The sequence below is a fragment of the Crassostrea angulata genome, chromosome 6 (genome assembly GCF_025612915.1).
Source record: "Crassostrea angulata isolate pt1a10 chromosome 6, ASM2561291v2, whole genome shotgun sequence".
Lineage (NCBI taxonomy): Eukaryota > Metazoa > Mollusca > Bivalvia > Ostreida > Ostreidae > Magallana > Magallana angulata.
This window is the reverse complement of record NC_069116.1, coordinates 43619225-43641587: the sequence shown is the minus strand read 5'-3', so window position 1 is coordinate 43641587 and position 22363 is coordinate 43619225. Positions and strand designations below refer to the sequence as shown.

The window sequence follows — 22363 nt, the reverse complement described above, 5'->3', positions numbered from 1 at the left end:
GAGCCATTCAGTCATGGCTTTTTGATGTCAACACGATTTGTCTGGATTTTGAGCGAAGACTACGCAATCGGTGTTTATTTCGCTTGAAAAGAGCGTCATTTCAACTCGTTTTGACGCAATAAATAGATCGTTACATCCTACTGAAAGTCCAAGGTCTTGTTAAAATGGTTCTAAGTACATGTACAGCATATTACATGTAAATATATGAACTGTGTAAACGTGTAACACTTATTTGCATAATACACTGTGTTAACTTATAAAGGACGAGCATGTTTCTGAAATCATTAGGCGGATCTTAGGTTTACTAGTTACGTCATGTGTCTTCCGACATTTCACATAGCAGATTCAGAAATAACAGGTGTTTAGGAATGTGACAGCAATTATCGTGTTAATGTGACACGACAATAAATAACTCTTAATTGCTAATTAGGCATGATGTGAAATATGTGTTTTGATTAATAGGCATATTCATGGGTCAGTTTAAATTTCAAATATATTTAAACATGATAATAAACTTTAAATGTAAATAATGAAATCTGACAGTTTAAATCCTCGTGTTAAATCCCTATTCTTCAGAGCGTTTTATAGTTTGCCAATTACCACCTACAGTTAATTGAATATTAACACAGATTATCCAAACTTAAGGTCGGAATTAGGCTCAAGATAAAGACCTAATTAATCTTTATTCTGACTGAAAGATAATACTTTCCCTCTAACATACTAATAGATTGTAGAACTTGTCCGTGCATATATATAGTTTGGGGGAAAATGGTCCCTATAAAAAATGGAGCAAATACGCCACCATATTCGAAAAGAAAGAACTCAAAACTGGCAAAACTTCAAAAGCGACAAGAAGGATTGAAAAGTCGCTTGGCATTGTAAATTATATAGAGCCATAAAAAGCTTTATAAAAGGGGTAACGTGCGCATTCAATTTGATTAAACAGGGGGTAATAGATAGGGGTTAAAACCTTCCAAAATGCGCCATCAACTGCCAAGTGGGGGCCCAACTGTTTTTTGTTCTATCGTGTTCAGGTATGAAATGGATGTATACCTGTTATAATATGCTGCTGTTTAGCATACGAAATGGCCCTCATAACACACGGGTTTTTTTTCTTCACAAGTAGCCTGCATCTATATACGTATGTAATTGTCAGGCCTGTCAGCGATTCCCTTTCCTCTATTCCTCATCATACAAAAAAAGACAGACCACTTTGAGACCAACTACACATGTCCCAAATTGCATAACGACGTCAAATTCCAGACCACTCAATATCTATCTTGCACCACTCTCATTAATTTCACGGTGACACTGGTGGGACAAATGTTTCATTTGTTGTCTTATCTCTTCTTTTTTCATTACAATTTTGAAAAGAGCAATGTTATGTAAACACAGCCAGTAAAAAAAGATATCATTTTCCAGCAATTAACTTATACAGGAAACTCTTGTGAGAGGTTCTTTACGAACAGTAGCTTAAAAAGAGTGTTTTACATACAAGAGAGACAGAGAAAGAGAAATCCTCCTGACGTATTATTTCTTTTAAGATTCTCGTTTCAAGTAGCGAATTTACAACACGAGCTGTTTAGACGCCTCATTTCTTACACAAATCTACCTTTGTCAATTTAAGGGTTAATTTAGAAGTAGCAACCATTTCAATATTAATCTGATCTAAACCTCTTTTAACGTTATCTGATTTAATGTACATCAAAATGAAATTTTCCGGTAAATTAAGCACGGACCTCATTGTAGTGGACACTATTTAACGAACCGCTAATTTATGCTGCCCCTAGGGGACACATAATAAATAAGGTGTTTCCCAAAACAGATATCGTGTGACCTGATTTCGAAAAAAAATGCAAACATACAGTATATAGTAAAAACAATTGCACTGACTGTGCTATTTGACTTACCATTTCATCCAATGATTTGATGTCGCACGTTATAATCTGGGGTGGGGGTTCCCCTGATTCTATTTCAGCGTCAATTTCTTCTTCCATCTGGACCAAAGTTGGAGCCAGCATGCCCAGTTTGGCGCCAATCCTGGCAATCTCCAGCAGACACAACACGACACTTTTCTCATTTTTCCGCAGCACCAGATCGTCCGTTTCGAATGACAAGACGTCTGGGATGCCCAAATCTTTGGTCCAAGTGATGAAGTTTGATATGTTGTCCCGAGCATGGAACGTTTGGGGCTTCACCTCCTTCCGATATGGAACCTCGTACAGGGGAATCTCCAGACGCCGGACAAAGTTGGACTGGATGACAGCCAGTCTCCCCAGCTGGCGCTGTTCGTCTGCGTACCCTTTCACCTTATTGGCATGCTCGCACAGAATCACCCCCGTCTCCAAGATTTCGAAGAAGTTGTCGACAGTGATATCCAGTTGGTAAAGACACATAAACCATTCGGCTAGGTCCTCCTTCATGGCGTATAGGTACTCGTCGTTGGACTTGTACGCCACAAGGGACTTTAGTTGGAGCACTAGCAGCGTGTTGCTAGGCCCGGTGGTTCCCGGAGATTCCATCGTTATCCACGCACACACGCAATTCCCAATGGAAAATAAAATCACATTCTCACTTCCAGGAAAAAATAAAAAAGCACAACCCCCCCAGAAAAAAAAATAAAAAATAATATATCCCCTCCTTGGGGTCGTCTGGTAGACGCTTTCTTCGTTACATTATTCTCACAGCACTCCGTTTAAAACCTTCCGTCAGCCGGCTTGTCACTGGCAAAATAAAAGCCTGTAATAATCTAAAGTTGTAGCGATCATGCATGAATTATCATGAGTAATAATTTTCTAACCCGCCATATCAGTTTAAACCCACGGTCAAAGATTATTATACTTTAGCATACAAAACGCGACAAAATCCCCAGTACCGACCCAGTGTATGTAGATTCCGTCGGTATCCACGTACGCTAGTATACTAGTAAATACTTCAACTGTCCCCAGATATACACGCTCATGCTTGAACGTCCACCTTAAGGCGGATCAAGGCGCGTTGAATATCAAGGAGAAGACCTTTAAAAAGTGATAGTGAAAATCTTCACGTACTTACCTCCATGATCATGAAAAGGATGTCGTAAATTCACGGCACACATTTCCGTTTACAAAATCCCTGTTAGAGAAGATGACCGAACGTGTGAATGAAAAATCCCAACCGCCATTCGCCAGAACCAGACATGCTATCAGTCGATATTCCCATGTTCAGATACAGATTATTTATCTTATGCAAGTTCGAAAAAAAGATCGATATTAAGCGTACGCCAAAGTAAATAGTCGAAAATCTGAGTGAAAAAGGTCCCGTGTTTTTGCCTTTTTCTCCCACAGCACTATAAACATATGTTTTTATCACCCCCTAATCTTCCAATGCTGTTTGCCATCTGCCAGCACACTCACAACTGTACTGTTTAGAAGAGCGTCAATTTCAGGCTTCCACTACTCACTCGAGGCTAAAAATAGATTTTTAATAACGTTTATGCATTAGCAGATTTTTTTTTCAATTCAAGTTTTAATAAAAAAAAAAAATTCTTGTATTTCAAGCGCGGGGATGTTAATTTTTGTCAGTGGAATCCACACATCTCATTGCGTGCCGATCTCGATTCACAAGATCAACATTAAATCAGTACATTATAATCGTAAGTTAGCGCTTCTATCAAGAAAAAAAACAACGTAAAATATTTTACCTGAATGTTAAATCTTCGAGCCTCGGGCTTTATCTCACTTTAATGGGATGGTAATGTTCATTCAATGACTCGAGACCAATGGTACTTCATTGCTCAACCTTACTCCCCACCATTCAACACTTAGCGCATTATTCACTAAACTTTAATAAAAGAAATTTTCAAAGAAAGATAAGATTTCGAAACCAAACAGGAATTTGTCAAAAACTGTTTTCATCATTAAAATTTAAAGTACATACGAAAGGGTTTTTATAATTAATATGGTAATGATTTCAGAGAATATTTATGATAATTTTAAGTAGAGCTACACGGATATGGGGGTATCAAGTGTGTATGTAAATTGTACATGTAATTTTCACTTCCTGGACATTGTGGGAGAGAGGTACAATACGAATTCTGTGATAACATTACGTAAAAACATGGTATGCTGTTTCCTGAATAAACTCTTAGAATTAGGACAATTTGTATACAATGGGTTTTTTATACCCAAAATCGTGCCGTTTTTAACTCTGTCAGAGTAAGCCCTCTTTCTCTCAGAAAATGTGCTCCTTTCCTGATTTTCTGATCTAATAGTTCAATAAACACTCAATATCTCCTTTTAAGAAATCTCCAATAAACAAGGAAGCTTATTGTCATTATAATTTTTTGGTAAATAGCGCTGTATTTTGTGTACATGCAAACCTACATTAGCCATTATAAGCAAATATCAAAATAATTAAAACAACACATATTGGTAGTTTGAATTGAAAACTCTTAATCTTAACCAAAAAATGGCCATTTATAATTTTCTACAGGATCAGTGGATGTTCTTAAACTTCTGAATAATTGTACATGTGCCTACATCACAGAAAACAAAATATTTAAAGACCACTTGTCTATTCATCGCGTTTTTTTTTTTAATATTTCCTCGAATGGCATGCCTAATAATGTAATTAATTAAAACACTGAAAGTTAACGATCCAAGTTACCGTGACAGCTTAATTATATGTGTAATAATTCAAATGTAGGAAACTACCTTGAAATTTTAAAAAGTTGACGAAGTATAAATTCGTTGTTCGGGTTGGTCAATTGGGAGAATAACTATTTACAAGGATCAGTAGATTGTATCTTATTGTTTATTACCAAGAGCTATACGATTCAAGGGTTTAACAAGTACATATATACATAAATAAAGTGTACAAACATATGTAGACTTTTTAAAACATCACAATCTTAAATTATTCTGCGGGTGTACATAGCAGTGTTTACAGCAGTGTGCATAAGTATTACAATAACAAAATGTAGATGATATAATTAATATAAAAGTAAACAGGATAATGAAGAGTATGTTCTCAAAACAAAACAAAAAACAATATATTTTTATCGTTATTTTGAGCATTTATAAAGGCATTTGCCCAAATTACACAACTCTTTGATATTTTTGATATGATGATGTGAACAATTGAATCGTGTCAGTGAAATATCCATTTCCGTATGGAACTAACTTAGACTTGTTTTTTTTTCATATTTGGAAGTTTGCAAATGCAACATTTGTCACACATTTTCACCACAGTATTAGATATGGTCACTTTATGAAAACTTAAAGATAAACACAATGAAACCAAAATCTCCCGAAAAATGATAATTTAATATTCTACAAAATTATTCACAAATTCAACACGAAATTGAAAATAGTACTGCGTAAGTTTGGTTTCCTGCTGGTGCATATCAAACGACATAACCTGGTAATTACATAATATTATGAACATGTACACGTATGAAGTGGAAGGAGAAAAATGACCTAAAAAGTGACACTATACATGTACATGTATCTCTCGATATTTTCATGGAACAAATGCTCTATTTTTTTTTATGAATATTATTTTGTGTCGTGAAAGTTTCGGAGAAGTGCGGCCGCGAACGGTATTCGTCTGACATTGGATAAATTATAACTTTTCGATCAAGAAAAAAACCTGATAAGGTTTGCAGAGTTATTTACCTTTGTATTGGGACAAACGCCTAAATGCATTCATTCTGCATTCATTTCAAGATCCCTAATATTCCAATTATAGCACATGCGCGAATCTAGAAAGGGGGTGGGGCGGAAAATAAAATTCACTTAATTCCAACAGCAAAATTATCGAAAAAGAATATGCATTGGAACCACCCCATCCTTGGCAAACACATTCATCCCTCTTATCCCCATGGAAAAAATTATGGACCCGCGCATGTTGCACCTCCCAGTACATGTATATCATATTTTTAAAATATCTAGAGGGAGGAGTTAACATGTATACTGTATACAAATGTTGATATATACAACACTACATGAACACTATCTTACACCTTGCACTTTATTTCAAATAAAAACCCTAAACACTATCCAAATAGCAAATACATGTAAGTCTAACAAACGGGATTTTATCCTTAAAATTAAACATCTTAATTTAATAATTTTTAATGAGTACAAAGATTACGTCAAAGCGTCAGGTCAATGAGTGATAAATGATTTGCCTCAAATCTGTCTAAGATTTGATTTTTTTTAATATTTAGCTGTTAGCTATTGACAAATAAAGCAAAATACGAAATAATGCAGCTTTAAAATCTAAATATTAACAATAAACCTTCATACTTTTAGAGAGCTCTTCTTTTTAAAGAGGTTAATATATACGTTTAAAATTGAAATGACCCCGACTACCCAGGCAGTCCTCTTCTCTCGAGTTTCATACTCATGCAGATATGAACGTAAATGTATGTAGTAAGTAAGTAATTTATTTATTTATAGTGATATGTGTATACATTTCCAAGTGTAATATCAACAACAAAAAGCGTAGGTTTAACAACCGGCCCGTCGAGGCTATATGCCACTTTAAACACATTATAAATGAATAAAAGAAAATAACACAGCATCAAGAGGTAAACAAAGATATGATTGAAAATATACATGTATAGGTATAAAGCTTCCGTTAGAACCCTTTAATTTAACAGTTTATTTAATTCAGTACAACTGTACATGTACATGTAGTTTAATTTGCAGAAAATATACCGAACCACGTTATTGGATGCATATTTGTTCAAGAATTTTCTTAAAGAAATTCTTCGTGAATATGATGCTAAAACTTGAGACATTTTTCTGCGACAGTTAACCTCAATCAATTTTGATATGACATGTAATCAACGTCGTTACAACGAATTATTTGAGCAAACAATTAACAAACTAGAGTACATATAATCATATATTATATATTATATAGTGGATACATATCACAGTTATTTATTCATTGCTAGGAGCATCCAATCTATAAATATATAAATATTTCAAAAATTTATAAAATACCCTGTATTTACAAAATTATTCTAATTTAAAAAATCCCACAGTCTATTGTGTGAAGCTTTTGTTAAGCTCCCTTAGCAGGATAAAAATCATGGCATGTATCATTTATGCTTCGATATATAACAATAATGCTGCGCCATTAACATAAGAGTTTATGTTATGATTTTGTATTTCGGTCTTTAAGGCCATTTATCACTTTAAGGTAGGCGTCCTTTTCAGTTTCTGGCGAGTGTTCTTTATGGATTTGATTTTTTGCTTCCAGAGTTACCCTGCTTTGTGCCTCGTCATCATCCATGAGATTCTCAGCAATAGTTTTAAATTCCTGAAATACAAACATGATAAGTACGAAGATTTTTTTTTTTCGCATAGCTACAAAGTGTAAGATGTGGACACAACCAGGAAGACAAATTAAAAATATTATACCTGAGGAGATGAAAACAGGAAGCCTGTGACGCCATGTTGAATCAAAGACTCGTTTCCTTCATTTCGTCTTGCTATCACAAGTGTACCCAAGTCCATGGCCTTAAAACAACCAATGGATGATGGGTATCATTAATCATGAATAAAAGAGTATTATCATAACTATTCATATATATAATGACTTTGTGTCATATTAAAAATACTTCTTGAAATAGCTGCTTTATTGCTTTTATTGCACGCCTTCTGGGTGCAGTGCTAAAATGTTCTCGCTGTGACGTAAAACAATATATGAAAACAAAGTAATCAGCTACCTCTAAAACGACAGCGGCCATGCCCTCGCTTTCAGACGTGTTGACCAGAGCGTTGCTGTGTTTCATACACGCATGCGTGTCTTCGATGCTCATTTCTCCCATATATATGATACCAGTTGTACTGCAAAGGAAAACCATCAAACAAATTGAAAACGGTTTTTGCCCCCCCCCCCAAAAAAAAAACACCCAAAACACAAGAAATCCATTTTTTCTTACGTAATTTAAAGCAATGAATTGAATAATTTAATAATGTAGAATTGTCTGTTTTTAATCAATGGATCACAAACCTGGCAATCTTGGTTTTGAAGGAACTGAAATAATCCTCATCTTGCTGCTAACAGAATATGCATCTACATTATTGATCAAGTTTACAAAATCAGAGAAATATGTATTCAAACTTGGTTCTGAATTCCATCTAATACATGTACTGTCGAAATCTATGACTCTATGTAGATTAGGATTTTGCTTGGGCTCATACCTTTGGTCCGATTATTACGTAGAGTACATCTTTTCTCTCTTTATGCCATTCTTCATTCAAAAATATATAATTCTCAAAATCAATTTAACTTGAATCATATATTATAATGTGTCAATTTGAAAATAGAACGTACTAGTATACTACACTTTTCATGTATTTGTTAGGGTAGTCACTGCATGGTGGCTTTACCAATAAGATCTAGCAGTTTCCACACGACGTTCAGCACAACAAATATCATATATTTGAAGTATATTACAAAAAAAATGAAATTTAATTTCAAAGTATTTTGGTATCTTTACGTTTAAGACACGTATGCCTAGTATTATTTTTTCTTCATTATAAAGTAGAAACCATTTGTTTGATTGCAATTTACGGATTTTTCAGAAACACAGATTTACACTGGTTTACTTATTATTCAAATCCATGTTCTGTAGTTGTACAATGTACTGATTTTTTAAGCAGACGATAATTCTGCCTCAGCAGACGATACCTGCCATTGTGTTGACGAGATACAGTGGATCCTTGACGGGTCGTATGCTACCAACAAACAGGAAAATATAGGCTTTTCCCGCCTCAGGAGATGACACGTGCCCTCGCTCCACTAAAACGTCTCGCAGATTCAAAGAAGACGGCATAGTTTGTATACCTATGGAGTAATCATTCGTCAACATCTGAGATGACGTTCTAATTAAAAAAGCCCGTCTTCTATCAATGGTGGGGTGTGCAGTTTATGTTACCAAATTGCAGATTAAAAACAAAAATCCCTTTTCTGCGTCAAGTTAGCGCATTCTATACAAGTGCCAATTCTATAGACGGGGTTTTCATTTACATTCTGGTTTATATAGGCCATAGAGATAAAAATAGAATTGGGTTCCTAAAAAACTCAATGACGTTACTTGCTGGTATTTTATGAACTTTGAATTTAATCTTTACAAAATAATTAAAATTCGACTTCATAATTCCATATAAGAATTAAAATCAACAAATGAAATATTGCTTGAATAGAGAGCACCCCCCCCCCCCCCCAACCCCCTGCTCAATACTCACAGTGAACACGATAGGGTGCTAGAATAGATTAGGATTCGCACCAACAACAAAAATTTCACCGTCTTTCATGTAAAAATAATTCATTTAAAACCACAAATTAAACATCTATAATCTACCTTGTTTAATTGTAACTGCTTTGGATTGGTCCAAATCAGGCTGAAAGGAAAAGGAAGGGCGTTACTCTAATGAAAAATTCAAGTGTTGTCACGAAGTCTAAATAGAAATAACTCATTTAACAGCACTTGCCCAGATCTGAAGAGCCCTGTCCATCATTTGGGCACTGAATGTAATAACGTATCTGAAAAAAAAAAGATAATCAAATTGACCCATTTTGAGAAAGCAAAGCAGTTACTGTATACTTCTTTACGTTCTCACAAGGCTGTTAGAGTGGCTATTTTTTCAACATGCAAACATGCAAAGAAATATCTTCACCCAGTTCATGCTGATCACAGATGTTTAGGAACAAGACCCACTCAACACAATATTGCATACAACTTGTAGGCCTATATATTTTTGACATTACACTCGATTCTAAGACCGCAAAAACACATACATGTGCAGAAAATAATCTCCCGTGATTCGTGATGTGATATGATTTTTATTCAACCTGATGTTGTTTTCTCCATTTGCTTGCCAGTGCATGTAGAGAAAAAACAAAAACAAAACATAAACATCCTATCACAAATGCAGGGAGGTCCTGGTAACATTACGATACCCAGATCCATAGTAACCTTGCTGCCTTCACAGCTCGAGTCATCAACCTCAGTTTGTTGTTATCCTCGTGAAACTGGTTGATGTCTGTGCCGCCAAATATCAGTATGTATTCAACAGGTACTGCAAATATTGATTCATAACCATAGTAAAACATTAATGTATTCAACAGGTACTGCAAATATTGATTCATAACCATAGTAAAACATTAATGTATTCAACAGGTACTGCAAATATTGATTCATAACCACAGTAAAACATTAATGTATTCAACAGGTACTGCAAATATTGATTCATAACCATAGTAAAACATTAATGTATTCAACAGGTACTGCAAATATTGATTCATAACCACAGTAAAACATTAATGTATTCAACAGGTACTGCAAATATTGATTCATAACTACAGTAAAACATTAATGTATTCAACAGGTACTGCAAATATTGATTCATAACCACAGTAAAACATTAATGTATTCAACAGGTACTGCAAATATTGATTCATAACCACAGTAAAACATTAATGTATTCAACAGGTACTGCAAATATTGATTCATAACCACAGTAAAACATTAATGCGAAAATGTTTTAATTCATAAATATTTCAAAAATTTACTTGCCTCTTTATTTCATTTAATTCATATATATTTCAAAAATTTATTTGTCTCTTTATTTCATTTAACGTTAAGTACCAATTACAGATTATCTATTAGACTAAGTATGTATACTAAACTCAATGTATTTTACAGGTCTAAGCGTTGGAAAAAATGAGGTGGGGCGCTAGAGGGGGGGGGGGGGTTAGCCCCCTTCCGTCACTTTTGTTTGCAAAGTTAGACATATAATTGTAACCCTTTTTTTCTTTTCAAGATTTCTGATAAGTCTCGCCCTCCCCACGTTCAATTTGCTTTCGACGCTCCTTGCAGGTACATAAATTGTACATACACGGAAGAAACGGAGAATAGTAACATCAAAATGAACCACATGTAGAAATATGAGTCAGTGAACCTTGGTTTAAGGATACTACACTGACATAAGATCACATTAGATTTTCATAATTTGCCCCTTTTGCTGAGTGTGTAATAACATTGAATTGCTCATTGAAAATGATTAAAACGAACCCAGAATTATACAGAGAATACGCTGTGCTAGCTGTTTGCTAGAATTTATTATTAAGCTTAAATACACAGTTCTCCATGTAAAAGCTTGCATTCCCTTTCTTGAAGTCATACAAGTCATAACCACTTAACCATTTAGTCATTACACAAATCACCTCACTCTAGCATTTTCTAAAACCAGTTAATCATATGCATAAAAGGCTCCAATGCAGAGCCAACTGAGGGTTGAATTCATTTGTAAGCTATACGTAGTTTGAACTGATTGATTGAGAAACAAACTATATAAAAAAGAAAAGATATGATGGAGCAATGACCTCCAGGGTGAAAGAATATAAAGCAATACATCATGGCAATGCACTATAACATGGTTTAATATAACTGAACATTTTTTTGACAGCACAAACGTGTGCAGCATTCAACTGAGCTCTTGTCTGAAGGTCTGTTGCCAGTGAAGTGTTTGAAATTTTGCAATGTGCTTGCATTAACAATTTGGATTGCATTCAGTATATTAAAATAAATATTTTATCCTAGTGACTTTTAAAGGGAACTTAGTCTGACATCCCTTGAAAAATCATTGTCAACCATTACTTAACCTTGGTCAGCAGTTTCCGATTCTACCCAAGAAGACTAGCATGCAATATGTACCAGGTGTGTGTGTGTGTGTGTGTGTGTGTGTGTGTGTGTGTGTGTGTGTGTGTCTCTCTCTCTCTCTCTCTCTCTCTCTATATATTTATTTGCACCTGAAAATTGAATTTGTGAGAGAGTATTCCATATTAGACAGTTCTTTTGTACAGTTTTTTTGGTCTCTATATCCATCTGTCTGTCTGTCTGTCCACAAATTATGAACTGCTTTATGAAACTATACATACATACATACATAATATATGTATTACACATGTAGTCACCTTTAGCAGAAAGGAATTGCCCGGCTCTATAAGCATGTAATGCTATGATAAAGTCCACAGGACTTTCCTTTAATTTGGAAAGAAATTCTTCTTCATTATGGAAATCAGCTGGATCCCATTGCAGACAGTTAAGTGCATCTGATTCTAGAAGTGTTCTGTAATAAACCAAATAATGTAAATTGATGATGAATCTGAACCTTCTAGTGTAATTTATCAAATTTACATTATGTTTAGAAATGAAACTACAGATGGTTGTACATTTCTTTAATCTGTATAAAACTTTCTGTAGATAGGCAAAAGATCAAAGATGCACTAATGTGTCAAAATCTCAAGACAAAACAAAACTGTCAGGTAACTGTCAAAACAGTACTGTCAAGAAACTGAACTAAGAGTGATTTGCAATGCGCGGAACTATATAGAGGGGGGAGTGGGGGGGGGGGGGGGGGTCCGACTCTCCTGAAAAATTCAAGTAAATATACCTGATTCTTTGTATTGTGGAATGGTTTCCACTGGCTTTCCGAAGTGGTGATAAAAACAGAACTGTAGATGGCATTTTCTTTTTGTGCTAGGTCACCATACTGCTGGTCAAGTTCCATACCTGTGTTCGATGAAATCGAAAGTACACGATTTCCCAATATCACTAATCATTATCAAGAGTTTAATGATAAAATAATTACAGAAAATTCTAATTACTGTTGAATTAAAATGATTTTTGCTGATATTCTTTAGGAATGACTTAGAACGAGAAACAAACTTACGACCTACGGATCTTCAGCTGATCCGATTACAATGTTACCAGGATGTTGATATGCGGTCACTAAATTTCTGTTCGGAATCGCCCGATTCCGGTTTAAAAAAATATGGGTTGGTGTGAAATAACTTAGAACTTTTATAATATCATAGATTTTAAACATGTTACTGTCAATCAATTTCTTTGCTTACAAGGACCAGCAAAATACGTGTTTATACTGTAGCGTCAAAAATAATATTTTTGATTTTATTTGATTTTTATAAAAATTAGACCCACGCTTTCATGATAGATTCAGACATCTGAAAGGCAGATTTTGAAGTGAAATACAGTTTTGGTGTTTTCTGGATCTTTTAATTCTTATTTTAGATGCACGCCTTAGTGATAATTTAGACATCTATAATGTAGATGTTTAAATTAAGTAAAAATCATATAGGCATATTTACTCACAGTACTAGTACATTATCGGAATACTAATCAACCTGAAGACATGTATAATCTTTACATGTATCTTTTCTCTATTTTGTAGTCGAATTAAAAAATATAAATTTTATCCCCCAACCTCTTGCGGTTTCTGTCTCCCATAAACCTTAATATGGATCATTCATTATATTAAAATATTATTTTCTTTTACGTACAGTCACGGTTGCAGTTCGTGTCTCGCCGTCCCAATCAACATGCAGTTTACACAAATTGATGTAAATTGACTCATGATCAAGAATAAATATAATGCATTACTTTACCTACATATATATAACACCATTGTATCGAGTGCATGTAATATAGGACTTCGCCTTGCTGTTACAATTGCATAGACCTCTTTATGCTTCAGCATTTGTGTTCACTGCAGAGTATAAATAGATGATGTACAGTGCATCTATAACTGTTACACATGCGACAGGTGTGTAATATAAAGAAAAGGTATCCATTTTGAAAAGAAGAAAAAAAAACAACCAATCACCTGAGGATTATCGGTAATAAAAACAAAGGTATATACAAATTTAAAATTCTCTGAAATATGACAACTTATTTGATGCATGCATGCACATAGCAAAACTGTTACAGTACTTGAATCCATATTCATACTAATTTTCAGCATTGGAGACAGCTCAAAATGCCGACATCATCTGAGTTTCTGATGCACCTGTCCAACAGTTATGTAAGTTTGTTAACTATTGGCCATTCTTCTTTTTATTTTTCATCGAACGCGAACGGGTTTTAAACAGAATATTTGTGCCACGTTTGTATTTCCAATTTCAGTTGCACGTCTACTTTCCAGATTGGATTCCAATAGATTTCTATACATCTATGTATTTCGATGAAAGATTTAAAGAGCCGCTCGTAGTAAGTGCATTTTAGTTAGTTTATGGCAAAGAGGACACTGGAATATTTTTTATGTTATATTATAAAAACCGAAGTGAACCACATACATGTAAATACAATACATGTACATGAATTATATGTATATTTAGTGAAACAATTATATGTTTTCGATCTATTTTTTTTCTCTCATCTGGGTTTAACGTTTTAGGACATTGCCCGAGGAAGCATTTGTCCAGCGAGATAGTTGATCATTTTCATGAAAAAAATGAATGGATTTTTTTTTCAATAGATATATTAAAAACTATGCCACGGACCCCCCCCCCCCCCCTGAATCTAATTCGGACCCCCCCCCCCCCCACCCGAAAAAAAATTTCTGGATCCTCACATGTAGTTTAATAGCGTTTATTTTTGATGAATAGAAAGAAAAGAAAACCAAGGAAAAGAAATCATCATCAAGAATAAATCATGTCATCAGGACTCTTGCTAAGAGACTCCTGGCTATTCACAGAAAGCTGAAGGTAACATTACTATTTTTTTTATGATTATATAATGTCATCTTAATAAAAAGGTTAAGATTAATACAATTTGAATATTTATACACATCCAACTTGGGGAAAAAGTAGGTGTTTTTTTTTCTTAAGGAGTAAATGACACCTTTTGAGATCATGAGGTGAAAGGTCAAGGGTCAAACTACTAAGGGCACTGACTGGTGAAATAAATGTTGTCTGCTTTATCAGTTTTGTAAGAATCCTTTGCTTTGCAAACATTAATCTCGGTACCATATATACCAAAGTACTTTAAAAAAGTAGATGACACCTACTGATTTTAACGTCACATGACCAAAAGGTCAAGGGTCAAACTATCTGGATTTAGATTTTGACTGTTAAAACCTTTTAAGTACGGCGAACCAAATTCAATTCCACAATAGCGATTTTTATGAAAATTTTATATGAGTTAAAGTTACTTAAGATATATCAAAATCAATCAAAAAATAACATAAAAATCAAACTAGATTTTTAGTAGGGACCATTTTAAAAATTGTTTGCATTACTTTTCTCTTTCAATTGCATATAACGGGGGAAAGCGTTTTTGTGAGAGAAAAAATGATATTTAAATTTTTTTATGTTTATATTATATATTAAAATTTTAAATATGATACTTATATGATGATTTTGAATTATTATCATTTAAAAAAATGACCATGTTATCGAATTTGGTACATGTCAAAGTGCGATGTACATGTATACTATCTAGGACATAGAATGATGCTGTACCTTTATAATCTTTGAACCCCTTTTTTACCCTCATACTCGGTACACTTGTTCCTCATAAGAAGAGAGTAATTATATAGTTTTTGAGTGGATATGGTTAAAGGACATTGAAATACTCCGATTATAGATATTGTCCACTCAGATTATATCTTGAGAACCCTTTGCTCGTCGCATTAGTTGCTTCTTCTCAATATTGCTTCATGGGGGGCATATATAATTATGCTTCTAGTCCGCTGTATAAAAGCCACCGAGAGACTTTGATTGAAACAAACTTGCAACATTGCCAACTTGTACATAGCCTGTGGATTGCTGCATAGGCTATTCCCATGGAAAGAGAATTTTTTTCTTCCATTTTCGGATCCCCTCCCCTGGAAAATTCAAAATTACATGAATTCACAATTCACATAGTAAAACTAACAAAACTACCAAAAAAAGGTCTCCTTTATTGCCCCCTTCTCCTCCGGGCATTCATAATTATCAATCGGACCTCCTTGATAATTTTATAGATCCGTGCAATGTTAAGTTATGGTTCATATTATAGGGACTCTCTCAGGCTATATAGAAGATATAAAAAACAGTATATACATGCATACATGTGATTAAGTAATACTAGTACGTGCATAGATCTATATGTCTTAATTGTTGTTCGTTTGTGTGACATATTTAATTTTTGTTTTAGGTTAAAGAAACTCCTACGAAATGGAAAAGAAAGAGACAAGAGAATTAAAATGGATATTAATAATATAAAAATGCATGATTGTGTACATAGATATATTTCAAGATATGATTTTAATCGTTCGCGATATATCGAGTATCGGTTTCTGAAGCATTTTGAAGATACTTCAAGATAGAATCTTAATCAGAATAATATTGTTAAAATGCATCAGCCAAAAGCATTTAAAAGCTATTTGCAATTGATATTAAATCCCGTTACAAACATCTTATATCAGGGAAAAGTAAGAAAACTATTTCTATTTCTTACTTTCAGACTAAACCTTTACTCACCCCCCCCATCCCTCCTAAGCCCTTTAGGTTGAGGTTTGAACAAACTGATTCTACTTATTAAGCTTTTAACAAAAATGACCTGCAAATTGGCCCAATGAATAAATTGTAAAATGCCTTTAAAAATATATATTAAATTCACTAATTTTGCCGTTCTGGTTTTATAATAATTCATCCAGGTAGACCAAGTTGATAAAAAAACATTGATATGTGAGAAGACACCATAAAAACAAATATTACATGGAATCATAAATTTTCGTAGGGTATCAGATTTCGTGGGTTTTTGTTCCATATTTTCCTTATGACGTAATTTCGTAGATTTACTTGCATGAATTATGAAATCGATTTCATGATTCGAGGGGGGGGGGGGGGGGGTGTAAATTCATAGGTAAATGTGGACTTTCGCCATTTTCCGCGAATAGAAATGATTCCAATTGCCATCGCGATCAGAAAAGTTCACACGGGCTTTCGCCTTGGGTAAACTGATCTGAAAAACTCTCTCTAGAAAGGTGCAAAGTTCTAAAAAATTTAATCAAAAGGTTGATTTTAGTTTATTTCGTCTGCATTGTTCTAATCATAAGACTTAGATCGTATTTTCTCTGCAATTCTAATTTCATTCATAAACAAAAGAAATTTAGTGATTTTTTATATCGATATATCCCGCCAGGAAGACTAATACTAGAGAGGTTGGAGAACATTAATTTGATTATGCCAGAGACTGTTGCAGTCTCAATCAAATTAATATCCAATTGTGTGAATTAATAACCAGTTGTGTGCCTTAATAGATAAATAATCAGTAATTTCTGCATTGGGATATAATCTAGAAATTGCAAATATGCATTTATCGTTAGTAGATTACAAAGGCGCATTTTTCTTGGTAAAGTACAAGTTCACCCCAATGTTACATGTATTAGTTAGAACTGAGTCATAAATTCATACCGTGGATGATATTACAAACGTTCCTTTATTATAACTAAGTTATTAACTTGATATCACAAAACATTTGATTCTTATATTCAGTTCTAATCAATTTGGCCTTGTACGTGTAGAGTTGAGAGAGAGAGAGAGAGAGAGAGAGAGAGAGAGAGAGAGAGAGAGAGAGAGAGAGAGAGAGAGAGAGAGGTGTCAATTCTCTGATACGTGCTTTTATTTGTCATCTCCAATATTAAGAATATACAAAACTTGACTTCCACACAACATTTCAAATTTCGTTAAGTTTATTCAATAAAATAATCCGATTAACAGAAACCGTCCGTTTTATTTTTCTTTCTCTTTTCAATCTTATTTTTTTAATTGATTGAACCTGCAGCTGCATGAGTATAGAGGAAATGATTACATGCGTATGCAGAGGAAATGTGGCTTGTCAGATGTCAGAGTAAATTTTCTGTAATGGTCCTTAAAGAGGGTTCTAATGGAAGTCAAGAATAAACATGTCGACGAGCATTTAAAGAATCAAAGAGACATGGTAGTAACACTTTCTCTTGTATTTTGAAACAGAATGGCTGCTTGCAGTGTTAAGGGACAAGACCAAGACGCATTGTACACATATACAGGCACGTAGCATTGTTTCTGAAATGAGGGGTGGGTGGCAGACTAACCCCCCCCCCCCCCAAAAAAAAACAGGGAAAAATGTTACTTTACAAAACCCTGAAAATCAAAATCCATGAGGGGGGCAAGTTTACCGTTCACTCCATGTTTGTTCAATTTTTTGTATAGAAAAATCTTTAAAACTTGCTGCGCAAAAACGAAGGGGGGGGGGGGGGGGGTGTCTGGCCCCCTGATGCAATGTGCCTGATATGTACTTGTTTCCCTCCCCCGGAACTATTTTTATCCTACACCTTTATAAAATTGGTTACAAAACCAAAAGGTGCAATTATAGATAGAACAGATGTTACTGAAACTTTACAGAACGAACGAAGTCATTTAAGAGTCACAAATCCATTGCCTTCCACGCAATTTAGTTGCAAATAGCAAATCTATAGATAGGGAATCCACCCAAGTTATTCCTAACATACATAATTATACTGTACACATTTATATATTACAAAAAAGGGATGCTATTTTTTACTGAAACTTTACTTAACGAACCAAAGTCTAAAAGACGTAAACCACAAATTTATCGTCTTCCACTAGTATTGTGTTGTACTTAGCAAAAATAACTTTTGAGGAAGTACCCTTGTTGTTTCTTACATAGTTTTACAAGCCACATAAAATGGAATAAAATTCTTTATTGAACAGATGTTAATGAAACCAAAATCCTTTTATGGAGTCATTGCATAAATTCATTGCCTTCCACTACTATTGTATTACCAAGTATCTAACAAAAATAATAACAGTGAATGCACTTAAATTATTCCTTACATACACTTTTACAAGTTACAAAAAACAAAGGATGCTATTCTATATCGAACAGATGTTACGGAAACATTACACAATGAATCTAAATCCTCATGGAGTCATTGCAGAAAAGTACCATTGTGTTGTGTTGTGTGTAGCAAAAAAAAAATTAATTCGAGGGAATGCAATTAGAGATAGTACCCTCATAAATCACTCCCGATAACACACAGTACGATAAGGGTACTGTTGAGGGGAGCCGGTGTATGTATTATTGACGATGCGCTAATCAATAGTCTCTTTCATGTCCACTTTACCCACACATAAATACACCATATCATAGATATAACTACATGTAGTAAGAATGATAAAATACAAAACCCTAAAAAAAGATAAAACGACTTGTAATATCTGCCCCGACACCCTCCCCAATGCTTCTAAAAATATGAAATTTATTGCTAATCCGTTGTTGCGGACATAGTTGAATATATTTCAATTCTCCCGTGATTCCAAGTGTACAACTTCCGGTCAAGCGGGTTATAGTCAAGCATATAGTTGGAGACAAACTCATTCCTTATCGTATTGGAAAACGGAAGCTCTGTGCTCTGAAGTTCTTTGTTGCCTCCAGTTTGGGTATTATACACATACTTTATAAACGTTGGCGACTTTGTGTAAGATTCCGTTGCATACAGAACACCACAAATCATGAAAGTGTTTCCAACAGTTCGTTTGGGTATCAAAGTTGTCCAGGTTTCTGATATCGTGAAATTGTCTTCGTCAATCTTACTGATCATAATGTTCCCGTTAGACGCCGAGGAAGCATATACTACCCAGAGTCCGTATTCATCCGTTGCAAAGTCAATGTCGCTAAACCGGTCCGATTGGTAAGGAAAAGCACCATGCGCACCGGCTCCCGGAAGTTCTAATTCTCCCAACCAACGAGATTCCATGAGATTGTAACGCACTATTTTGTTCGTCATCATTTTTTGACAAAAGAATTGATTCTTGTACACCGTATGACCAGTACCTTCACAGAAAAAGGGAAGCTTTCGTCTTTCAGGGGAAAGGTCCAGTTCAAAGTCCTCAAGCGTCCTATACCCGACCAGTTGGTTGATGTCACTGAAGTCATACGTCACCCAGTACAAACCGGCTGGAACTGGATCTTTCATGATGGCGCCCACAGTGATTCCCACCTTGACCACTCGGTCTGTGGAGGGGTAGATAGCCGTCAGTCTCCGGGGACAGTAGTCTATATATATATATAAACAACAGATACGTAACATTAGTAAACGATGTATATATATGCATGCATGCGATGATTTTTTTTGGGGGGGGGGGGGAGGGGGTGTTAATGATTTGAGGAAAAAAAGAGTGAAATGTGAAAAAAAATGGAATATACAAAGATTACGTAGCAAAATACCAGACGGTGCATCGTGTGTGCCATTTCACTAGAATGCATCTAATATGTCCATATGACGATATGATATTAATTTAATTGTTAGATGAAAAGAAATTACGTTTCGTTCTTTCTTTTGTTCTATACATTTATAAACATTATTTTTAAATTTGCTTTAAATATTTGATATAGATATCGCTCTACATGTATATCCCCTGTGTAATTCCCAATCCTCGTTCTTTTACACATAACACTTCAACATCTTAGAGTGTTGATAGGATACATTGTATGCAATAAAGAAAAAAAAATAACATTCCTTCTCCAAAGGCTCATGGCCTATACCAAGAGAGGGGACGGCTAACCGTTGCGTCCCTTCATTTATCAGATTGTTTATATTAAGTAACTTCAATCATTTTCCTTGACGAGTTGTCAATATCGCGGGATGAATGAGTACACGAAGGCTATAGCTACAAAGGGTCGACAAAACCACCACTCAGCCAAATATTAGACAGTATATAGCGACTCTGCCATCTTCCGTATACAAGATCTATCGTACCTTCCTATCGCGCACGATCGTACTACATGTATCAGTCCATTTTTTCTCCCTTGAGACAGACTTGTTTCATTATTTATTATATACTGACAAAAATAATCATCAGTTCATTGCTACTCATTCTATTATGGTACACACTACCCCATCCAAATTACAACTGCAAGTGAAAAGACATTTTTTTTTTTATATTTCCAACGTTTTTTTAATGGAATCATTTCATAAAAGATCTTTTTGTCCTTGAACATGAAAATTACTCACCTTTTTGCTTGTTGACGATTGTCATATTACAACGAACAAGTGCCGTATTGAGAAGAACCAGCTGCTCTTGCAATTCCTCGCCCATCGTCATAACACTACGGATGGACTTCTGGGTGGCCGAAACTAATGACGTCATGGACTTGACGACCTGTTTCATTTCGTTGTTCTGCGTCAGCATCGCCATCTGCAGATACTTGTACTGATTCAAAATGGCCGCGACAATGGACTGGTGAGCGAATATGGACCCAGGGGGATACCTTTGCAAAATTTCGACATCGTTTTTCAATTTTACGTCCCCCTCTTCCAGGTCCCCGGAGGTCACGTTTAGAGCAACTAACCGTTTACCCAGAATCTTTTTGGTTTTTCGCAGAATCCGATTGGCGCCTTTCAGTTTATTCAGAGCCTTCGTGTTAAAGTTTCCAGAACGTATGGTTTTGTTGTTGTGAGCGTTTTGGTTGGCCTCGAACCAGTACCGCATTGCTAGGTCATTGCCGGTCAGTAACTTAGTGTTCCCTTTGCCGCGGATTGTGACGGTCACATTTTTGGAACAAGTGACTTTAATGGAGTTCCTCTCCATGTCAAACAAGTAGGTACAGTTGTCGTTCTTCACCGGTATAGAGCTGTACACACACGGTATAAAAGCTAAAAACACCCAAATATAGAACTCCATCGTCTGTTCTTGCGGACCGTTACATCTCAGATGATGAAATTAAGAGCCGTTCTCCGTTCGTTAAACAAATAACATCAATTGAAAACACAACAAGCTGAGAGCTCTGTAGGGGTTATTTCCTTTCAGTCGAGTAAATATTCAATTACTGTCCCCCATCTCAGTCATCTGTTGTACACATTCAAGCCAATTTGAAATCCATGTCCTAATTTGATTGTTTAATTTCGCGACGTGAGAAAATACGGGTCCCTGGGATTTCATATGTCACCTCCCGTGTATGAATAATGGCCAATATCCACAGAGCTGTTTGCGGACTATCCAAGGAGCAACTCGAGATCAAATCCACAGAGAGCAGTCAATGAGAAAATAATTAACAAATAATGAATTATGATAAGATTATCGCCCGCCCAGAATCCGGTTCGTCGGTTCATATAGACTGGGATGCCCGATATCAGGTTATAGAAACGCTTCCAAATCACACCACACAAAGGTGCTTATTTCCATTTGATCCAAATTATATGTATGATATCAATAATTCATTATGTCTGCAGTCGTCGTTCTAAAGATAGAAAAAAAAAACCACCGTTTTATTATTCGGAACACTTTTTGATGAATTTGTTTGAATTCAACATAGCACAAAAAATGATTAATGGGATAGGAAAAAATATAAACGGCTCAACCAATTGTAAACATCCGAATGGGTTTGTAACAATGAAAATTTTGAAATCAACCACTGTTTATAAAGGAACAATCGCGATTTAAAAGTAAACAAGTGTTGGGATAAAAATCATTAAATTTTATTCAGAATAGATGTTCAATGCATGATAAAAGC

General features: G+C 35.0%; 3 protein-coding genes and 1 long non-coding RNA gene across 6 annotated transcripts in view; 1 reads left to right on the top strand and 3 right to left on the bottom strand.

Annotated features, from left to right (window-relative positions):
- Nucleotides 1-9214, bottom strand: part of LOC128187202 (GAS2-like protein 2A) — a 29681-nt gene extending 20467 nt beyond the window's left edge. Inside the window, exons 1-7 of one of the 3 annotated variants that reach the window (XM_052857473.1) lie at nt 8692-9214; nt 8202-8251; nt 8011-8054; nt 7724-7844; nt 7416-7514; nt 7189-7314; nt 1911-2570 (exon numbers count right to left, since the gene is read on the bottom strand). In XM_052857473.1, the coding sequence (XP_052713433.1) occupies nt 1911-2570; nt 7189-7314; nt 7416-7514; nt 7724-7844; nt 8011-8054; nt 8202-8251; nt 8692-8872 (1281 nt within the window). In that variant the 5' untranslated portion in view covers nt 8873-9214. Of the gene's footprint in view, nt 1-1910; nt 2740-3054; nt 3401-7188; nt 7315-7415; nt 7515-7723; nt 7845-8010; nt 8055-8201; nt 8252-8691 lie in introns of those variants that run through there. The other 2 variants (XM_052857471.1, XM_052857469.1) reach the window with 2 other exon arrangements.
- LOC128187204 (glycosyltransferase 1 domain-containing protein 1-like) lies at nt 8710-12812 on the bottom strand. Its single transcript, XM_052857476.1, has 6 exons — nt 12738-12812; nt 12459-12577; nt 11980-12134; nt 9980-10082; nt 9365-9546; nt 8710-8847 (listed from the first exon to the last, which is right to left on the bottom strand). Exons 2-5 carry the CDS (start codon nt 12530-12532, stop codon nt 9477-9479), a joined length of 402 nt encoding a protein of 133 aa, XP_052713436.1. The 5' UTR covers nt 12533-12577; nt 12738-12812; the 3' UTR covers nt 8710-8847; nt 9365-9476.
- Nucleotides 12813-13503: 691 nt separating this feature from the next.
- Nucleotides 13504-17930, top strand: LOC128189591 (uncharacterized). Its single transcript, XR_008244254.1, has 5 exons — nt 13504-13716; nt 13824-13886; nt 13988-14071; nt 14470-14568; nt 16001-17930. It is a non-coding gene; the product is annotated as an uncharacterized LOC128189591 (long non-coding RNA).
- A 603-nt stretch (nt 17931-18533) lies between these two features.
- On the bottom strand, nt 18534-22087 carry LOC128189590 (noelin-2-like). The gene is made up of 2 exons (XM_052861250.1): nt 20865-22087; nt 18534-19906 (listed from the first exon to the last, which is right to left on the bottom strand). Exons 1-2 carry the CDS (start codon nt 21532-21534, stop codon nt 19116-19118), a joined length of 1461 nt encoding a protein of 486 aa, XP_052717210.1. The 5' UTR covers nt 21535-22087; the 3' UTR covers nt 18534-19115.
- Nucleotides 22088-22363: the final 276 nt, after the last annotated feature.

Bases quoted from the DNA above. Each gene is read 5' to 3' on its own strand.
- LOC128187204 (XM_052857476.1), bottom strand. From the start codon at position 12,532: ATGCCATCTACAGTTCTGTTTTTATCACCACTTCGGAAAGCCAGTGGA. The intron at 12,135-12,458 runs GTATATTTACTT...GGTTTATTACAG, and splicing joins TCCACAATACAAAGAATCAG to AACACTTCTAGAATCAGATG. The intron at 10,083-11,979 runs GTGACTACATGT...CAATATTTGCAG, and splicing joins GCAATTCCTTTCTGCTAAAG to TACCTGTTGAATACATACTG.
- LOC128189590 (XM_052861250.1), bottom strand. From the start codon at position 21,534: ATGGAGTTCTATATTTGGGTGTTTTTAGCTTTTATACCGTGTGTGTAC. The intron at 19,907-20,864 runs GTGAGTAATTTT...ATATATATATAG, and splicing joins AATCGTCAACAAGCAAAAAG to ACTACTGTCCCCGGAGACTG.